The following is an 18,255-nucleotide window of genomic DNA, read 5'->3' as shown; positions in this document are numbered from 1 at the left end:
GGATCCCGTTGCTGCAACCCAGTGATGTGAGGAGGACAACAGCTGTAAGGAGGTTTGTGTGGTGGTGAGCATTCCTGGGGAGGCCTACTCACAAAAATTGTCTAAGCAGATCCTTCGAGGGTGATGCTACATGTGGGGAATTGTCCGGGATACCTCTGCTCCACCAGCAAATCTCCAAGACAACACTCCAGAGACCATCAAGATGGATCCCGTTGCTGCAACCCAGTGGTGTGAGGAGGAAAACGGATGCCAGGAGGTTTGTGTGGTGGTTAACATTCCTGAGGAGGCCTGGACGGAGCCGCGGGTCGATCAGTAGGTGAGGGTATTTTACACTCGTGTCTTTATTTGTGCTTGCAGTGATTTTAGCCAATCAGGTGATGTCAGAGGGGCCGAGGTTGTTCTTGGAGTCGAGGTGCAGAACAGAGAACCCAAGATTATTCTTCGGGGGCAGAGCTACATTCATATTCATGGTGAACACTTGACAGTAATAATACAAATCATATAGTGCAGGTCTATACAAAGCTTAAAAAAGGACAATAAATACGTCATCTAGTCCCATGCATTTTGTTTTGAAAGCAACATTTCGGGCTGTTTAACCACCTCCCGCCCGCCATATAGTCCAATGACGGGCGCAAGGTGGTTCTCTCGTTCTGGGAAGATGTCATATGATGTCCTTCCATTCTCACCGCGCATGCGTGGCTCCGGGAGCGCGCAGCGCGGCGATCGCCGGTGCGCTGTGTCCCTCGGACACAGCGGATCACGGAAAGAGCCGAAGATGTCGGCTCGGTCATGTGATCAGCTGTGTCCAATCACAGCTGATCACATGTAAACACGGAAATGCCGGTTATTGGCATTTCTCTCCTCTCGAGCTGTCACGCTGACAGCTCGGGAGGAGAGGAGAGCCGGTAATCTGCTTTCCGCGGAGGGGACATGTACATTGATCATCAGGGCACTGATGATCAGTGTGCCCTAATGATCAGTGTGGCCCCAGAAGTGCCACCTGTCAGTGTCCATCAGTGCCAGCTGTCAGTGCCCATCAGTGCCACGTGCCAGTGCCCATCAGTGCCACATCAATGCCACATATCATTGCCTACCAGTGCACATCAATGCCACATATCAGTGCCCATCTGAGCTGCCTTTCAATGTCACCCATCAGTGCCAGTCAGTGCCACCTATCAATGCCAATCAGTGCCACCTATCAGTGCTTCCAATCAGTGCCACCTATCAGTGCCAGTCAGTGTCGCCTATCAGTGCCAGTCAGTGCCGCTATCAGTGCCAGTCAGTGCCGCCTAACAGTGCCAGTCAGTGCTGCCTATCAGTGCCAGTCAGTGCTGCCTAAAAGTGCCAGTCAGTGCCGCCTATCAGTGCCATGTATCAGTGCTGCCTTTCAGTGCCCATCAGTGATGCCTGTCAATGCCCATCAGTGCAACCTACCAGTGCCTCCTCATCAGTGCCACCTATCAGTGCCCATCAGTTCCACCTATCAGTGCCCATCACTGCAGCCTCATTAGTGCACATCAGTGAAGGAGAAAAATCACTTATTTACAAAATTGTATAACAAAAACTAAGAAAAGTTTTTTTTTTTCAAAATTTTCTGTGGTTTTTGGTTTGTTTAAGAAAAAATAAAAATCCCAGAGGTGATTAAATACCACCAAAAGAAAGCTGTCTCAAAAAAATGATAACAATTTCATATTAGTACAAAGTTGCATGACCGCGCAATTGTCAAAGTGTGACAGCGCTGAAAGCTGAACATTGTCCTGGGCAGGAAGGGGGTATAAGTGCCCTGCAGGCTAGTGGTTAACAAACATTTAATCGGTTTCAGGTTTATTCTGTTCCCAGTTTTCGGTGGAACTGAGAATCTCTGCACTCCATGATTTATCATTGGCGATTTGCTTATTCGTCAGTAGAGGGCGCGCCACTAAGAGACGGAGTTGCGAGATTTCTGAAAGTGAAGAAGGGGCTGTAAGAGCGGCGCATGCTCAGTACCGTCCTAGTTGAATGCTGGGACTTGAAGTTCCTCCGTCCCAGCCCCAGGTTGACAGCGGGTGGGCGGAGTATAGGGGGCCGGTCCACGTGGCGTCACGACCAGCTGTGGCATCGGCCGATGAGTCCCCGCCCACCACCTCTTACTATGAGCGGAGGTGACGTCACGTGTAGGCTCGTGCAGTCCTAGTCAGATCGGTGTGTGATCGCCGGGTGTACACGCCGCTTCTCGCCATGGCCGCGCGCTGGGAGTACGTCACCGCGGAGCAGCTCAGTGGGTTCGATCGCTACAAGGTGGGTGTGGCGCCCGGGGGAGGGCGGGGCTCCGGTGTTCTCATGCTGAATGAGGGCTGTTCATTGATTGTATCTTCTCCTTTATGGAGGGCGGGGAGCCCCCGAAGTGCCAACCCAGACAGTCTGTCAGACTTCCTCCATGTGACAGCATGTGTGGCCCCTCAGACATGGGCCCCCTGGTACTATAGATGGCACACTCCTCTGAGACTATTGTACATAACCCAGCGCTCATATGGGCTCCCCTGGAATCATGTGGCCCCTACAGGATTGGGGCCACCAGGTTCATTATATTCTGCCACTGAGGCATAGGGGCCACTGAAACCCTATGTGGCCCCTCCAGGTTTTTGTACCTTGCCCAGAAGGCATGCCCCCCCTGGAGATCATTACATGTGGGGCCCTTTATATACTAGGTCCCCCTGGGATAGTTCCATGTGGCCCCTCAGGCACCAGGGCCCCCATAGAAATTATATTAGGCCCCTCAGGAACCAGGGCACCAAATAGATCATTATATGTGGCCCCTTAGGCAACAGCCTCCTGGAGACATTTATATGTGGCCCCTCAGGCACCATTTCCCCCCACCCCAGAGATCATTTTATGTGGCCCCCCTGGTTCCAGGGCCCCTGAGGGTAGTTCCGTGTGGTTCCTCAGGCACCAGGCCCCCTGGAGATGTTTATATGTGGCCCCTCAGGCACCAGGCTCCCCCTGGAGACATATGTGGCCCCTCAGGCACCAGGCTCCCCCTGGAGACATTTATATATGGCCCCTCAGGCACCAGGGCCCCCATAGAAATCATATTAGGCCCTCAGGGACCAGGGCTCCATATAGATCATTATATGTGGCCCCTCAGGCAATAGCCCCCTGGAGACATTTATATGTGGCCCCTCAGGCACCATTCCCCCACTCCCTGGAGATCAATATATGCGACCCCTCAGGCACCAGGGTCCCCATACAGAACATTTTATGTGGACCCTCAGGCACCATTCCCCCCACCCCAGAGATCATTATATGTGGCCCCTCTGGTTCCAGGGCCCCTGAGAGTAGTTCTGTGTGGCTCCTCAGGCACCAGGCCCCCTGGAGACATTTATATATGACCCCTCAGGCACCAGGCTCCCCCTGGAGACATATGTGGCCCCTCAGGCACCAGGGCCCCCTGGAAATCATATGTGGCCCCTCAGCCACCAGGTCCCCCTGGAGACATTTATATGTTGCCCCTCAGGCACCAGCTGCCCCGGAGACATTTATATGTGGCCCCTCAGACACCAGACCCCCATAGAGATCATTATGTGGCCCCTCAGGCACCAGCCCCCCCCGGAGACATATGTGGCTCCTCAGGCACCAGCCCCCCGATACATTTATACGTGGCCCCTCAGGCACCGGGCCCACCATGGGGACGTTTATATGTGGATCCACAGGAGATCATTATATGTAGCCCCTCAGGCACCACCCCCCTGGAGATCATATGTGGCTCCTCACGCACCACCCCCCCCCCCCCCCCCAAGATCATATGCGGCTCCTCACGCACCATCCCCCATCCCGGAGATCATGTTCCCTGAGGCACATGGCCGCCTCCTCATGGGTGTATATAAGCGTAGACCTGGGTGAGGGCCGTATTGGCCCTCGTGGGAAGGGTCAGGCATGAGAAAAAACTGAAGAGGCATTAAATCTCCCATTTAGCTCCAGTTCACAGCCAAACACAGTGTGGGAAACCCTCATTCCATGCACATTTCCCGCACTGCGTTTAAAACCCACTGCATTTGCAACCTGCGGCAGGTGTCCGTGTTATGTCAGTGACGCAGCAAACAGTGCGCTTTCCTGCAGCACATCGCATGTACCACGTGATCCATGGCATGCACTGCATTTGCTGCAGTCCGGTGCAATTCAGCCCGTTCAAAGTAATAGGCTCAAATCACACCGCATGAGACTCGTACAGCAACATGGAGCACGTTCTGTGCGATGCCTGGTGTGAACAGGGGCCCCAATCTACTTGTCCCTCATGACAATCTACTTGTCCAGATATAAAAAAAAAAAATGAACCCAAACCGTATTTAGATTGGAGGTGATATTAGGAATGTTTAAAATCAAAAGGGTTTTTATGGCGACTTAAACAGTGCAATGTTAAAAATATTATACGTTTATCTCCTCCTCCCCTCCCTGCCTGTCTCCTGCACCACACTCAGGGACTAGCAGGGAGCAGAGAGACCTTGCAGTGTAATGAGCACTGATTGGCTGCTCGTCAGGAAAGGGTGGAGTTAGAAAAAATAATTTTAGGCCTGAAGATTATACAAAACCCCAAACATACAGTCAGGTCCATAAATATTGGGACATTGACACAATTCTAACATTTTTGGCTCTATACACCACCACAATGGATTTGAAATGAAACGAACAAGATGTGCTTTAACTGCAGACTGTCAGCTTTAATTTGAGGGTATTTACATCCAAATCAGGTGAACAGTGTAGGAATTACAACAGTTTGCATATGTGCCTCCCACTTGTTAAGGGACCAAAAGTAATGGGACAATTGGCTTCTCAGCTGTTCCATGGCCAGGTGTGTGTTATTCCCTCATTATCCCAATTACAATGAGCAGATAAAAGGTCCAGAGTTCATTTCAAGTGTGCTATTTGCATTTGGAATCTGTTGCTGTCAACTCTCAAGATGAGATCCAAAGAGCTGTCACTATCAGTGAAGCAAGCCATCATTAGGCTGAAAAAACAAAACAAACCCATCAGAGAGATAGCAAAAACATTAGGCGTGGCCAAAACAACTGTTTGGAACATTCTTAAAAAGAAGGAACGCACCGGTGAGCTCAGCAACACCAAAAGACCCGGAAGACCACGGAAAACAACTGTGGTGGATGACCAAAGAATTCTTTCCCTGGTGAAGAAAACACCCTTCACAACAGTTGGCCAGATCAAGAACACTCTCCAGGAGGTAGGTGTATGTGTGTCAAAGTCACCAATCAAGAGAAGACTTCACCAGAGTGAATACAGAGGGTTCACCACAAGATGTAAACCATTGGTGAGCCTCAAAAACAGGAAGGCCAGATTAGAGTTTGCCAAACGACATCTAAAAAAGCCTTCACAGTTCTGGAACAACATCCTATGGACAGATGAGACCAAGATCAACTTGTACCAGAGTGATGGGAAGAGAAGAGTATGGAGAAGGAAAGGAACTGCTCATGATCCTAAGCATACCACCTCATCAGTGAAGCATGGTGGTGGTAGTGTCATGGCGTGGGCATGTATGGCTGCCAATGGAACCGGTTCTCTTGTATTTATTGATGATGTGACTGCTGACAAAAGCAGCAGGATGAATTCTGAAGTGTTTCGGGAATATTATCTGCTCATATTCAGCCAAATGCTTCAGAACTCATTGGACGCCGCTTCACAGTGCAGATGGACAATGACCCAAAGCATACTGCAAAAGCAACCAAAGAGTTTTTTAAGGGAAAGAAGTGGAATGTTTTGCAATGGCCAAGTCAATCACCTGACCTGAATCCGATTGAGCATGCATTTCACTTGCTGAAGACAAAACTGAAGGGAAAATGCCCCAAGAACAAGCAGGAACTGAAGACAGTTGCAGTAGAGGCCTGGCAGAGCATCACCAGGGAGGAAACCCAGCGTCTGGTGATGTCTATGCGTTCCAGACTTCAGGCTGTAATTGACTGCAAAGGATTTGCAACCAAGTATTAAAAAGTGAAAGTTTGATTTATGATTATTATTTTGTCCCATTACTTTTGGTCCCTTAACAAGTGGGAGGCACATATGCAAACTGTTGTAAATCCTACACCGTTCACCTGATTTGGATGTAAATACCCTCAAATTAAAGCTGACCGTCTGCAGTTAAAGCACATCTTGTTCGTTTCATTTCAAATCCATTTTGGTGGTGTATAGAGCCAAAAATGTCAGAATTGTGTCGATGTCCCAATATTTATGGACCTGACTGTATATTTTCTGAAATCAGAGACCCTAGAGAATAAAATAGCGGTAGTTCCAATTTTTTATGTCACATATTATTTTACAATTTCAGTAAAAAATGCAAGTTAATTTTGGAGCACAAAAAGCAATAAATTGCCCTATTTTTTTGGTAAAATATAAAAGACGAGGTTGCAGCGAGTAAATAGATATCCAGCTTGTCAAACCTTAAATTTGCGTGCACTCGTGAAATGGCGACAAAGTTCAGTACCCTATATTTTCTATAGGTGGCGCTTTTAAAGCCCCTTATAGGTCACCAGTTTAGTGTTATGGAGGAGGTCTGCTGCTAGAATTATTGCTCTCATTCTGGCGTGCATGGCAATATGTAACTTGTATCGCAATCAACGTTTTCGTGCATAGGCGACCCAGCGTATGCTTTTATGTTTGTACATGTATATATTTGGGGGGGCGCTGAATTTTTTTTTGGGGGGGGATGTTATGTGCTTGGGTGTAACTTTCATTTTTTACAATTAAAACAAAGTTTTTTTCACTTTTTTTTCCATCACATAAGGGACAATGTCCCCTATGTGATGATTTTTTGGTGACAGGTTCTCTTTATTGAGACATCCAAGGTCTAAAAGACCCTGGATGTCTCCCCTCTGCTCCCCTGAATGTAATGCAGTGCACATCGCACCGCATTACATTCTTTCCCAGCCTCAGTTTCCAGGAATCTGTGAATGGGGACCTGGAAGTGACGTCAAACGTGTCTGCTCTCCACCCTCCCCTCTAGCCGACGGCGGTGAGTTGGTCTTGGGCCTGCAGATTGGCAAGCAGAGCCCGGGAGACAGTGGGCGGGGGGAGGTTCACGGTTCACACTGGGGGACGTAGAGGCTGGCACTGTGTGGAAGCAATCGGGCGACAGCGCTGCCGCCTGAATGCTTCCACCTGACAGGGCTAAAGGTAGAAAAAAAAACTACTTGCCTGGCACCTGGAACTACATGACCTGGGCATCGGGCGATAGGAATTCAACATCCCTGGTTGATGTTTGTTTGTTTTTTTATTATTATTATACAGGATTTGTATAGCGCCAACAGTTTATAGAGCGCTTACAATACAAAGGGGGGCAGTACAATTACAATGCAGTTCAATACAGAAGGAATAGGAGGGCCCTGCTCAAAGCTTACAACCTATTAGGCAGAGGTGCTTTTACAAACAAAAGGGGTTTTATGGCGCCCTAAATGTTTAATGTTTTTTATTTTTTGCTGGAAGATTTCTTAGAACCCCTAAACATTCTATATTTTTTAAAGCCGAGTCCCTAGAGAATAAATTGGTAGGTGTTGCAATTTTTTGCACAGCGGTGTTTCAAACACATTTTTTTGGGGAAAAAAATTTACTTTATGAAATTTGATGCAAGAAAACACAATACATAAATATCAATAAATAAAGGTGCAGCGCTAGATATGTATAAAAATTAGACAAAATGGAATAAAAACATAAAACATAGAATGTATGGTAGCAATATAATCAAGTGCAAAATTATCAATCACACTGCGGTGAAATTAAGTGGATAAATGTCCCAAATAGCTGAAAAATTGCCCACGCGGGGATCCAGTAGATCCTAATAGAGTGCGTGGGGGCGAGAGTCCAGTGTGCCACTAAAGCATGCGCACTCACCAGAAGTGCGTCAAACATGCGCATATGAGATTTTCTTGTCTCATCAGGTATTGGTCATCTACTGCCAAAACAGGGTCAGGATCATACACCATCCAATCTCCTCTAGATAGGTACTCCAAAAGCCTTATTGCATGTCACCGTCAAGGGTCCCTTTAAGCAGGTTCTGCAAGTGGGAACGGGAGTCCCTGGAGGCAGCAGCAACGGAATGCGGAGACCCACGTGGGCAATTTTTCAGCTATTTGTTTTATGTTTTTATTCCATTTTGTCTAATTTTTATACATATCTAGCGCTGCACCTTTATTTATTGATATTTATTGATTGGAAGGTCTGTTCTTGGTTGCCTTTTTGGTGTTCTAGCGGCTTATCTGAACCTTGGATAGCGCTCGCTTACTATTTATTACGTTTAAAACACAATACATAACCCAATTTTTTAGTAAAATATAGCTGGTAATCCGAGTAAATAGATACCAAACATGTAATGCGTTAAAATTGCGCACGCCCTTGCAACATAAATGATGTACATTTTACTATCCATAGGTGATGCTTTAAAAGCCTTTACAGCAGTGGTTCTCAACCTTTCTAGCGCCGCGACCCCTTAATACAGTTCCTCATGTTGTGGTGACCCCCAACCATAAAATTATTTTCGTTGCTACTTCATAACTGTAATTTTGCAGTAGGAGGAATAGTGCCACGTCATTGGTGTCATTGGGAGGAATAGTGCCCCATCATTGGTATCAGTGGGAGGAATAGTGCCCCATCATTGGTATCAGTGGGAGGAATAGTGCCCCGTCATTGGTGTCAGTGGGAGGAATAGTGCCCCATCATTGGTGTCAGTGGGAGGAATAGTGCCCCATCATTGGTGTCAGAGGAAGGAATAGTGCCCCATCATTGGTATCAGTGGGAGGAATAGTGCCCCGTCATTGGTGTCAGTGGGAGGAATAGTGCCCCGTCATTGGTGTCAGTGGGAGGAATAGTGCCCCGTCATTGGTGTCAGTGGGAGGAATAGTGCCCCGTCATTGGTGTCAGTGGGAGGAATAGTGCCCCGTCATTGGTGTCAGTGGGAGGAATAGTGCCCCGTCATTGGTGTCAGTGGGAGGAATAGTGCCCCCTTCATTGGTGTCAGTGGGAGGAATCGTGCCCCGTCATTGGTGTCAGTGGGAGGAATAGTGCCCCGTCATCGGTGTCAGTGGGAGGAATAGTGCCCCCTTCATCGGTGTCAGTGGGAGGAATAGTGCCCCCTTCATTGGTGTCAGTGGGAGGAATAGTGCCCCCTTCATTGGTGTCAGTGGGAGGAATAGTGCCCCGTCATTGGTGTCAGTGGGAGGAATAGTGCCCCGTCATTGGTGTCAGTGGGAGGAATAGTGCCCCCTTCATTGGTGTCAGTGGGAGGAATCGTGCCCCGTCATTGGTGTCAGTGGGAGGAATAGTGCCCCGTCATCGGTGTCAGTGGGAGGAATAGTGCCCCATCATCGGTGTCAGTGGGAGGAATAGTGCCCCATCATCGGTGTCAGTGGGAGGAATAGTGCCCCATCATCGGTGTCAGTGGGAGGAATAGTGCCCCATCATCGGTGTCAGTGGGAGGAATAGTGCCCCATCATCGGTGTCAGTGGGAGGAATAGTGCCCCATCATCGGTGTCAGTGGGAGGAATAGTGCCCCATCATCGGTGTCAGTGGGAGGAATAGTGCCCCATCATCGGTGTCAGTGGGAGGAATAGTGCCCCATCATCGGTGTCAGTGGGAGGAATAGTGCCCCATCATCGGTGTCAGTGGGAGGAATAGTGCCCCATCATCGGTGTCAGTGGGAGGAATAGTGCCCCATCATCGGTGTCAGTGGGAGGAATAGTGCCCCATCATCGGTGTCAGTGGGAGGAATAGTGCCCCATCATCGGTGTCAGTGGGAGGAATAGTGCCTCATCATCGGTATCAGTGGGAGGAATAGTGCCCCATCATCGGTATCAGTGGGAGGAATAGTGCCCCGTCATTGGTATCAGTGGGAGGAATAGTGCCCCGTCATTGGTGTCAGTAGGAGGAATAGTGCCCCATCATTGGTGTCAGTGGGAGGAATAGTGCCCCATCATTGGTGTCAGAGGAAGGAATAGTGCCCCATCATTGGTATCAGTGGGAGGAATAGTGCCCCGTCATTGGTGTCAGTGGGAGGAATAGTGCCCCGTCATTGGTGTCAGTGGGAGGAATAGTGCCCCGTCATTGGTGTCAGTGGGAGGAATAGTGCCCCGTCATTGGTGTCAGTGGGAGGAATAGTGCCCCGTCATTGGTGTCAGTGGGAGGAATAGTGCCCCGTCATTGGTGTCAGTGGGAGGAATAGTGCCCCCTTCATTGGTGTCAGTGGGAGGAATAGTGCCCCGTCATTGGTGTCAGTGGGAGGAATAGTGCCCCGTCATCGGTGTCAGTGGGAGGAATAGTGCCCCCTTCATCGGTGTCAGTGGGAGGAATAGTGCCCCCTTCATTGGTGTCAGTGGGAGGAATAGTGCCCCCTTCATTGGTGTCAGTGGGAGGAATAGTGCCCCGTCATTGGTGTCAGTGGGAGGAATAGTGCCCCGTCATTGGTGTCAGTGGGAGGAATAGTGCCCCCTTCATTGGTGTCAGTGGGAGGAATAGTGCCCCGTCATTGGTGTCAGTGGGAGGAATAGTGCCCCGTCATTGGTGTCAGTGGGAGGAATAGTGCCCCCTTCATTGGTGTCAGTGGGAGGAATCGTGCCCCGTCATTGGTGTCAGTGGGAGGAATAGTGCCCCGTCATCGGTGTCAGTGGGAGGAATAGTGCCCCGTCATCGGTGTCAGTGGGAGGAATAGTGCCCCATCATCGGTGTCAGTGGGAGGAATAGTGCCCCATCATCGGTGTCAGTGGGAGGAATAGTGCCCCATCATCGGTGTCAGTGGGAGGAATAGTGCCCCATCATCGGTGTCAGTGGGAGGAATAGTGCCCCATCATCGGTGTCAGTGGGAGGAATAGTGCCCCATCATCGGTGTCAGTGGGAGGAATAGTGCCCCATCATCGGTGTCAGTGGGAGGAATAGTGCCCCATCATCGGTGTCAGTGGGAGGAATAGTGCCCCATCATCGGTGTCAGTGGGAGGAATAGTGCCCCATCATCGGTGTCAGTGGGAGGAATAGTGCCCCATCATCGGTGTCAGTGGGAGGAATAGTGCCCCATCATCGGTGTCAGTGGGAGGAATAGTGCCCCATCATCGGTGTCAGTGGGAGGAATAGTGCCTCATCATCGGTATCAGTGGGAGGAGGAATAGTGCCCCATCATAGGTGTCAGTGGGAGGAGGAATAGTGCCCCATCATAGGTGTCAGTGGGAGGAGGAATAGTGCCCCATCATCGGTGTCAGTGGGAGCAGGAATAGTGCCCCATCATCGGTGTCAGTGGGAGCAGGAATAGTGCCCCATCATTGGTGTCAGTGGGAGCAGGAATAGTGCCCCATCATTGGTGTCAGTGGGAGGAGGAATAGTGCCCCATCATTGGTGTCAGTGGGAGGAGGAATAGTGCCCCATCATTGCTGTCAGTGGGAGGAATAGTGCCCCATCATTGGTGTCAGTGGGAGGAGGAATAGTGCCCCATCATTGGTGTCAGTGGGGGGAGGAATAGTGCCCCATCATAGGTGTCAGTGGGGGGAGGAATAGTGCCCCATCATAGGTGTCAGTGGGGGGAGGAATAGTGCCCCATCCTTGGTGTCAGTGGGGGGAGGAATAGTGCCCCATCCTTGGTGTCAGTGGGGGGAGGAATAGTGCCCCATCCTTGGTGTCAGTGGGGGGAGGAATAGTGCCCCATCCTTGGTGTCAGTGGGGGAGGAATAGTGCCCCATCGTTGGTGTCATTTGGGGGAGGAATAGTGCCCCATCGTTGGTGTCATTTGGGGGAGGAATAGTGCCCCATCGTTGGTGTCAGTGGGAGGAATAGTGCCCCATCATTGGTGTCAGTGGGAGGAATAGTGTCCCATCGTTGGTGTCAGTGGGAGGAATAGTGCCCCATCATTGGTATTAGTGACACCAATGATGGGGCACTATTCCCACTGACACCAATGATACTTACCTTGCAGACCCCTGCTCCAGCCTGGGCTCGCTCGCTCCCTCTCTCTCCCATGGTACCGACACTTACCTGTCAGATGTCTTCCTTCTCCGGCCGCTCTCCTCCTCTTCACTCGCTCGATCTTCACGGTGCCGCTCGGCTCCTCCTCTCCAAGCTCCACCTCCTTGCCGGTGATTGGCCGCCTGTGTGCCTCTCCTGAGCTACAGTGCAGGCGGCCAATCACAGGCGAGGATTGATCTCGAGGTGTGTCCAGATGACAGGGGCGGCATGTCATCCCGCCCACACCTGGAGACGGCGGTGGCGGCGAGGAGCGGTGTCTCGGTTCCTAAGACCATCGGAAATATGTGTTTTCCGATGGTCTTAGGCGACCCCTGTGGAAGCGTCGTTCGACCCCCAAAGGGGTCGCGACCCCCAGGTTGAGAACCGCTGCTTTACAGGTTACCACTGTAGATTTTCACAGGAGGTCTGGTGCTAGAATTACTGCCCATGATCTGAAGTTCATGGTGATCCTCACGTGTGGGATGATCGTTGTTTGCGTGCGTGCTGGACCCACACGTTTGTTCGCAAACGCAGTGGGACAGGGTTCTTTACAAAAGTTTTTCTTTACTTTTACACTGTTGCTTTACTTTTTTTTTTTAGCACTTTTATTGCTGTCAAAAGGAATGTAAGCAACCTTTGTGACAGCAATAGGCAGTGACAGGTACTCTTTATGGAGAGATCGGGGGTCAATGAGACCCCAAATCCCTCCTCTGCCCTTAAAACCATTTGATCACACTGTCCTGGGCATCGGGCGATAGGAATTGCACATCCCTGCACATGCACAGTGCGTTCTCTCGTGGCTGAGCTGGGCTTGCTGGGGCCCAACCACAAAGGATTTTCCAGGCAGACTATGCACACTATATATGGGGGGGGGGGGGGGCAGGAGCAACTAGTCAAACAGCAGAGTAGTGGTACTTATTGTGCTGGGAATGTAAAAAAAAATTGTTTATCAACCTGAGAAAAAGTAAATACAAATTTGCAAATATTTTAAAAGGATTCTTCATTGGAAGATATACTGAGAACTGTATTCAATGCATTGCAAAAAAGGCACCGCAGGGTGTCTGTGTACCGCAACATTGTACAGTCAGCTCTGCTGTCCCCTGGGGTGCAAAAACTAGACTTCTACTTAAAGGGTTCACCAAAATCTGTGCATATAAGGAGAGCTTGTAGATCAACACAAACTGTGCACCTTTGGCTTAGGGCCAGTTCACGCTACATGCGTTTCAGTTGCTTTTTTTTCTGCATCCAAAACGCACAGAAAGTAGGCTATACGGTTGTCAGTGTCATAGTTCACATCAGTGTGTTCCGGTTGCAGAAAAAAAAGTAGAACATGCTGCATTCTGCACAGAGCTGCACTGGAACACGGTAAAACACAGAATGCACAAAAACGCACTGGACCACCCATGTCCCCAAGAGGGGGGAAAAATTAACTAGGATGCATAAAAAGAGCACTAGAAGGGGTCAAAAACTCATCTGGAATGCAACTTTTCTATAGTGTGAACTGGCCCTGAAGGTGGACAATGCACTTGTGGGTGTAGTCCTTTTACATCCCTACAAAAGCCTGGCCAAAAAACTCCCAGAGATGGCATCATCCTGCCTTGCCATGTTGCTAAGACATTCCCAGCCGTTACTCCTCACCATCACAGGAGCAAGTGCTGCAACCTGCGCACGTGTGGTTTACTAGCATCGCTGAGCTCTGAACTAATGGGACAAGGGAGACAGAATGTATGTGAGAGGATTTGAATCAGTTATGAGTGTCTTAGCAACACATCCTAGCGACAAGGCAGGACATGATGATGCTGTCTCTGGGAGTTTTTTTGGCCAGGCTTTGGGAGGTACATAAATGGCCTACACCTATTCCAAGGGCATTATTTAGTCAGAGCTGCAGTTTGTTTTTATCCCCCCTTCTCTGCATAGGTAGTTTTCGATGAAGGTGAACAAACCCTTTACTTCATGTAGTTATAGTTTCTGTTTTGGTTGGATGAGGAAGTCTTTTCTTTTTTCTTGTGGTATATGCGGTTTTAGCATTGTGGCATATGGTAGCTACACTATAAAGGGAAATCTTCTGGAAGGGGGGGGATCTGTGATTTCATTTGATCAGGGCAGGATAGATCCCGAGAGACTCACAGCCCATCTGCCTAGAATATTACAGTTGGCTTCTAGTTTTGTCCCTTTAATGTGGTTGAGGGTGGAAGTGCTCTCAGACTAATTGTTTTTCGGAATTCAATACTAATTTGTCCCTAATCCGTGTCAAAGTGGTTTTTTGGCACTGATCACATTTTACTTTGGCACCAAAATGATTATTGTTGTCATTGTAAAGAACCTTTCCCTGTACTGTGCTGACGGTATAATTCCCCGCCCATATGTATTGGGTTGTAGTGGATTCTTTCTAGTCCCGGACATAAAAGTTGACATCCTGATTTTGACTATTGGAAGGTTGAAGGACCTGAAGATGACTCCCAATGATGACATCATCTATACCTTCTTTTCTAAATGAACCACGCCCGGTTTCTTCATCTTGGCGTGTGAGACCCCCAATTTCTACTCTTTAGTTTAAACACTGAATTGGGGGCAGATATCTTATTGGATGTGTATAAAGATGCTTTCTTCGCTTTAAAGCACTAATAAGTTATTTTTTTTAAAAACCTGCTGACAGGCATGGTTTTTTGAACAGAAGACACCCTATTGGTCTCTTTTCATAAATACGTCTCTCGGTCTGCCAGCAGTGATGCAATCTGAGCTGCACATGCACAACTCACATTTACGGCATCTGCATTTTTAAGGCCCCTTTTTCACGAGGCAGACTGTGCCAAGAGTCCACTTGCTCAGCGCAGGATTTGTCCTCTGGTCTGTGTCCACTCCGCTTATGCAGAGCAAACACAGACACAGGCCGCTGTCCTCTATGGGCGGTCAGATGTAAATGGACCGTCTGCCTGTTTACACCCGACTGCTATCCGATCTGCTTAAAACAATCGGCTGGGTATCCATTCCTTTTTTTTTTATCCATCAGATTGCATGGCATTCGGGTGTACATAGACAGATGGTCCGTTTACATCTGACCGCCCATAGAGGAGAATGGAGGGTCCGATTGATTGGATGTAGAAGGGTATAAACTTCTAGTATGATAAATAAAGGTACAGCGCTAAAAACCACATCTAAATAAATATCAATAAAATTGCTAGTGATGGCAACCAAAACTCTCAATAAAGATGTATAACAAGAAGTTATAATATTTCCAATATCAGGAAAAATAAAGTGACAAAAGTGCAAACGCACATCCAAGATGGTGACTACTAGTGATAAAGTGACATAGTCTATATATAATGTGAAGGTCTTATTCGAGTGATCCACTGTGCACCTTATGGTGATCAAATATGCAAATTACACACTCACCAGATGCATAATTCCATCATGCATTTGAGAAAATATCACATCTCAGTGGGTCAGCTGGGTCCTCCTATGGACTCCTCTATCCTGGTAAGGACTTCCCTGTGGTTCATCAATGGGATGCCGCACCTCTCAGCTCCTCTCTAACTGGGCTCTGTTGGTGGTAGGCTCAACAGGAGCCCCAAGAAAGGATGCCAAAATGGTGTAATATCGTTTCAACAGGGGATATTTATTGATCCATAGCAGGAATAGACAAACAGTATAAAACAGACTCACCATGAGTTGAATCAAGATGGCCGCCGGACCAGCATGGGCCCTGGCGGCTTGACGTCTGGACGCTGCAGCTCTTCCCTGCTACCACCCACAGAGCCCAGTTAGAGAGGAGCTGAGAGGTGCGGCTAGAGGAGTCCATAGGAGGACCCAGCTGACCCTCTGAGATGTGATATTTTCTCAAATGCATGATGGAATTATGCATCTGGTGAGTGTGTAATTCGCATATTTGATCACCAGAAGATGCACAGTGGATCACCCGAATAAGAGCTTCACATTTATACATAGACTGTCACTTTATCACTAGTAGTCACCATCTTGGATGTTCGTTTGCACTTTTGTCACTTTATTTTTCCTGATACTGGAAATATTGTAACTTCTTGTTATACATCTTTATTGAGAATTTTGGTTGCTATCACTAGCAATTTTGATATTTAATTATTTATTATTTTGATGTGGTTTTTAGCGCTGCACCTTTTATTTATCATACTTGGTCTTTGGAGGTTGTTAGTACCTTTTGGTGTACAGCGGCTCAATTCTAAGCGCTCACTTTTATACTTGTATACTATTTGGGTATAAACTTCTGTTTGCATCTTCCACTCCATAGAGAGGAATGGAGGGTCTGATCGGGTCTGCCTAATAAACGGACAGATGGACCTGATTGGACCGCTAGTGTGAAAGGGGCCTAAAGCTAGGAGTCCCTGCATGGAAGTGACGTCATCACTGTCCTGACATAAACTTCTGTTTACATCTTCCACTCCACCGAGAAGAATGGAGGGTGTGATCGGGTCCGCCTAAAAAACGGACAGGTGGACCTGATTGGACCGCTAGTGTGAAAGGGGCCTAAGGCCGGGAGTGACATCACTGTCCTGACATAAACTTCTGTTTACATCTTCCACTCCATAGAAAAGAATGGAGGGTCCGATCGGGTCCGCCTAATAAACGGACAAGTAGACCTGTTTGGACCGCTAGTGGGAAAGGGGCCGAAGGCCGGGAGTCACTGCATGGAAGTGACGTCATCACTGTCCTGACATTCAAATGGCCAGAGCGTGTGAACCTGGAAGGAAGACCAGGAGAAGATGGAAGCCTCATTGCTTGAGGGGAATTGCAGTTTCTCATAGGACTGCCATACAGTGAACAGATGTGAAGTATCTGCCTCCATTATACCTCTTCTGTGATCCCCTGGTGTCAGCCAGCCATGGCTGTGGAGGAAAGGAAGGAGAGCCAACAATGGCTGCACCATGGGAGCCTATGAGTGATGCCATGACTCCCAGCTTTCGCAGCCATTATCGGAGCACCCTCTCCTCCCTCCTGCAGCCATCGCCTGCTGACACCAAGGGATCACATATCCAGAGCAGACCGAAAATAGGTAAGTATACACATGATTTTTTATTTTTTTTTGGGTTGGTCAGCATCGGTGTCAGGAGGAGAGAGGGAGCTTACGTCTTGTTAGGTTTAAGCTGGAATTCTACTTGCGCAGCACTCACACTACTCTATATATACTCAAATTCCTTCTGAGTTAGGGCTTGACTGAGGCTCCACTTAGGGAAAGCAAGGGCATTAATATTAGAAACTGTATTGCAATGTATGTTTTTGCGCATTTTGATGCATTTTCCTTGATTTAAATGGAAAATGCATAGACATAAATGGACCCTAATGTAAACGCATGCCGCATTCTATTGACCAGAATAAATCCACCACTGCAGTACACACACTGTATGCAGGGAAGTCTCTTTTGGCGCTTGTGTGGCCTATACCTATACAGATTTTATAGTTTTCTATCAGATATGACCTTCTGACACAGTCTGCTGGCCTCTTCTGCATTAGTATGGCATCTTCTGCCTCTCACATGGCGGCACGGGACATTGTGACCCTGCAAGTTCAGCGTATGTAATCACAGGATGTGTGTCAGTGTTCTCTGCAAAGCGTATCCTATTTTTGTAAGGCACGAGTATAACCAAGGTCAGATGAGTTCCTGGTGCAAATTCCACTCTCCCTGGTTCTGGATCATACAGCCTATGTTGTCCAAGGTTTGCAGCCTTTCTGGTATTTATAATACATTATGCATATTAAAGTGATCCTGAACTCAAAAAGTAAATGATTACTTTAATTGTTCCTAAGCTGTACTCTATTTTCTTGAATTCCTCCTGAAAAATAGCAGCGTGCTTCCTGGTATGCGAGTGTGCCTAGGCACCCCTGTACTTAGGCACTGCTAGTCCTAGGAGATTTGGGGTGGGATTTGGTGAGGTCATTACTTTGCTGCTTTTCTTCTTGCTGGAGGCTCTGACATTATTGTTATACAGGATTTATATAGCGCCAACAATTTACGCACAATCTTCTTGTCCTGGATTTAAAAAAAAAAGTTTGCCAGGATGGAAATATGAAGGGTTTTATTTATTTATTTCAGGTACTTGTATAGCGCCATCAATTTACACAGCGCTTTACATACAGTTGCAAGAAAAAGTATGTGAACCCCTTGGGACTACGTGGAGTTTTGCATGAATTGGGCATAAAATGTGCTCTGAACGTCATCTAAGTCACAACAATAGAAGACCACAGTCTGCTGAACATAATACTACACAAACATTAGATGTTGCCATGGTTTAATTGCACATAACATGTAAACATTCGCAGTGCAGGGAGGAA

The 18,255-nt window shown here is 48.1% G+C and overlaps 1 protein-coding gene across 1 annotated transcript in view; it reads left to right on the top strand.

The window, feature by feature from the left end:
• The first annotated feature begins 2,142 nt into the window (after positions 1 to 2,142).
• The window catches only part of SELENOI (selenoprotein I), a 101,377-nt gene continuing 85,264 nt past the window's right edge, over positions 2,143 to 18,255 (top strand). Inside the window, exon 1 of the mRNA XM_089686098.1 lies at positions 2,143 to 2,277. Coding sequence (XP_089542224.1) covers positions 2,218 to 2,277 — 60 coding nt within the window. The 5' untranslated portion in view covers positions 2,143 to 2,217. The remainder of the gene's footprint in view (positions 2,278 to 18,255) is intronic.

This window comes from Staurois parvus, unplaced genomic scaffold (assembly GCF_062004578.1).
Source record: "Staurois parvus isolate SC_StPar_1 unplaced genomic scaffold, SC_StPar_1.0 ptg000390l, whole genome shotgun sequence".
NCBI classification, from domain to species: domain Eukaryota; kingdom Metazoa; phylum Chordata; class Amphibia; order Anura; family Ranidae; genus Staurois; species Staurois parvus.
The sequence above is the reverse complement of the archived record's forward strand: the minus strand, read 5'-3'. Positions and strand labels throughout refer to the sequence as shown.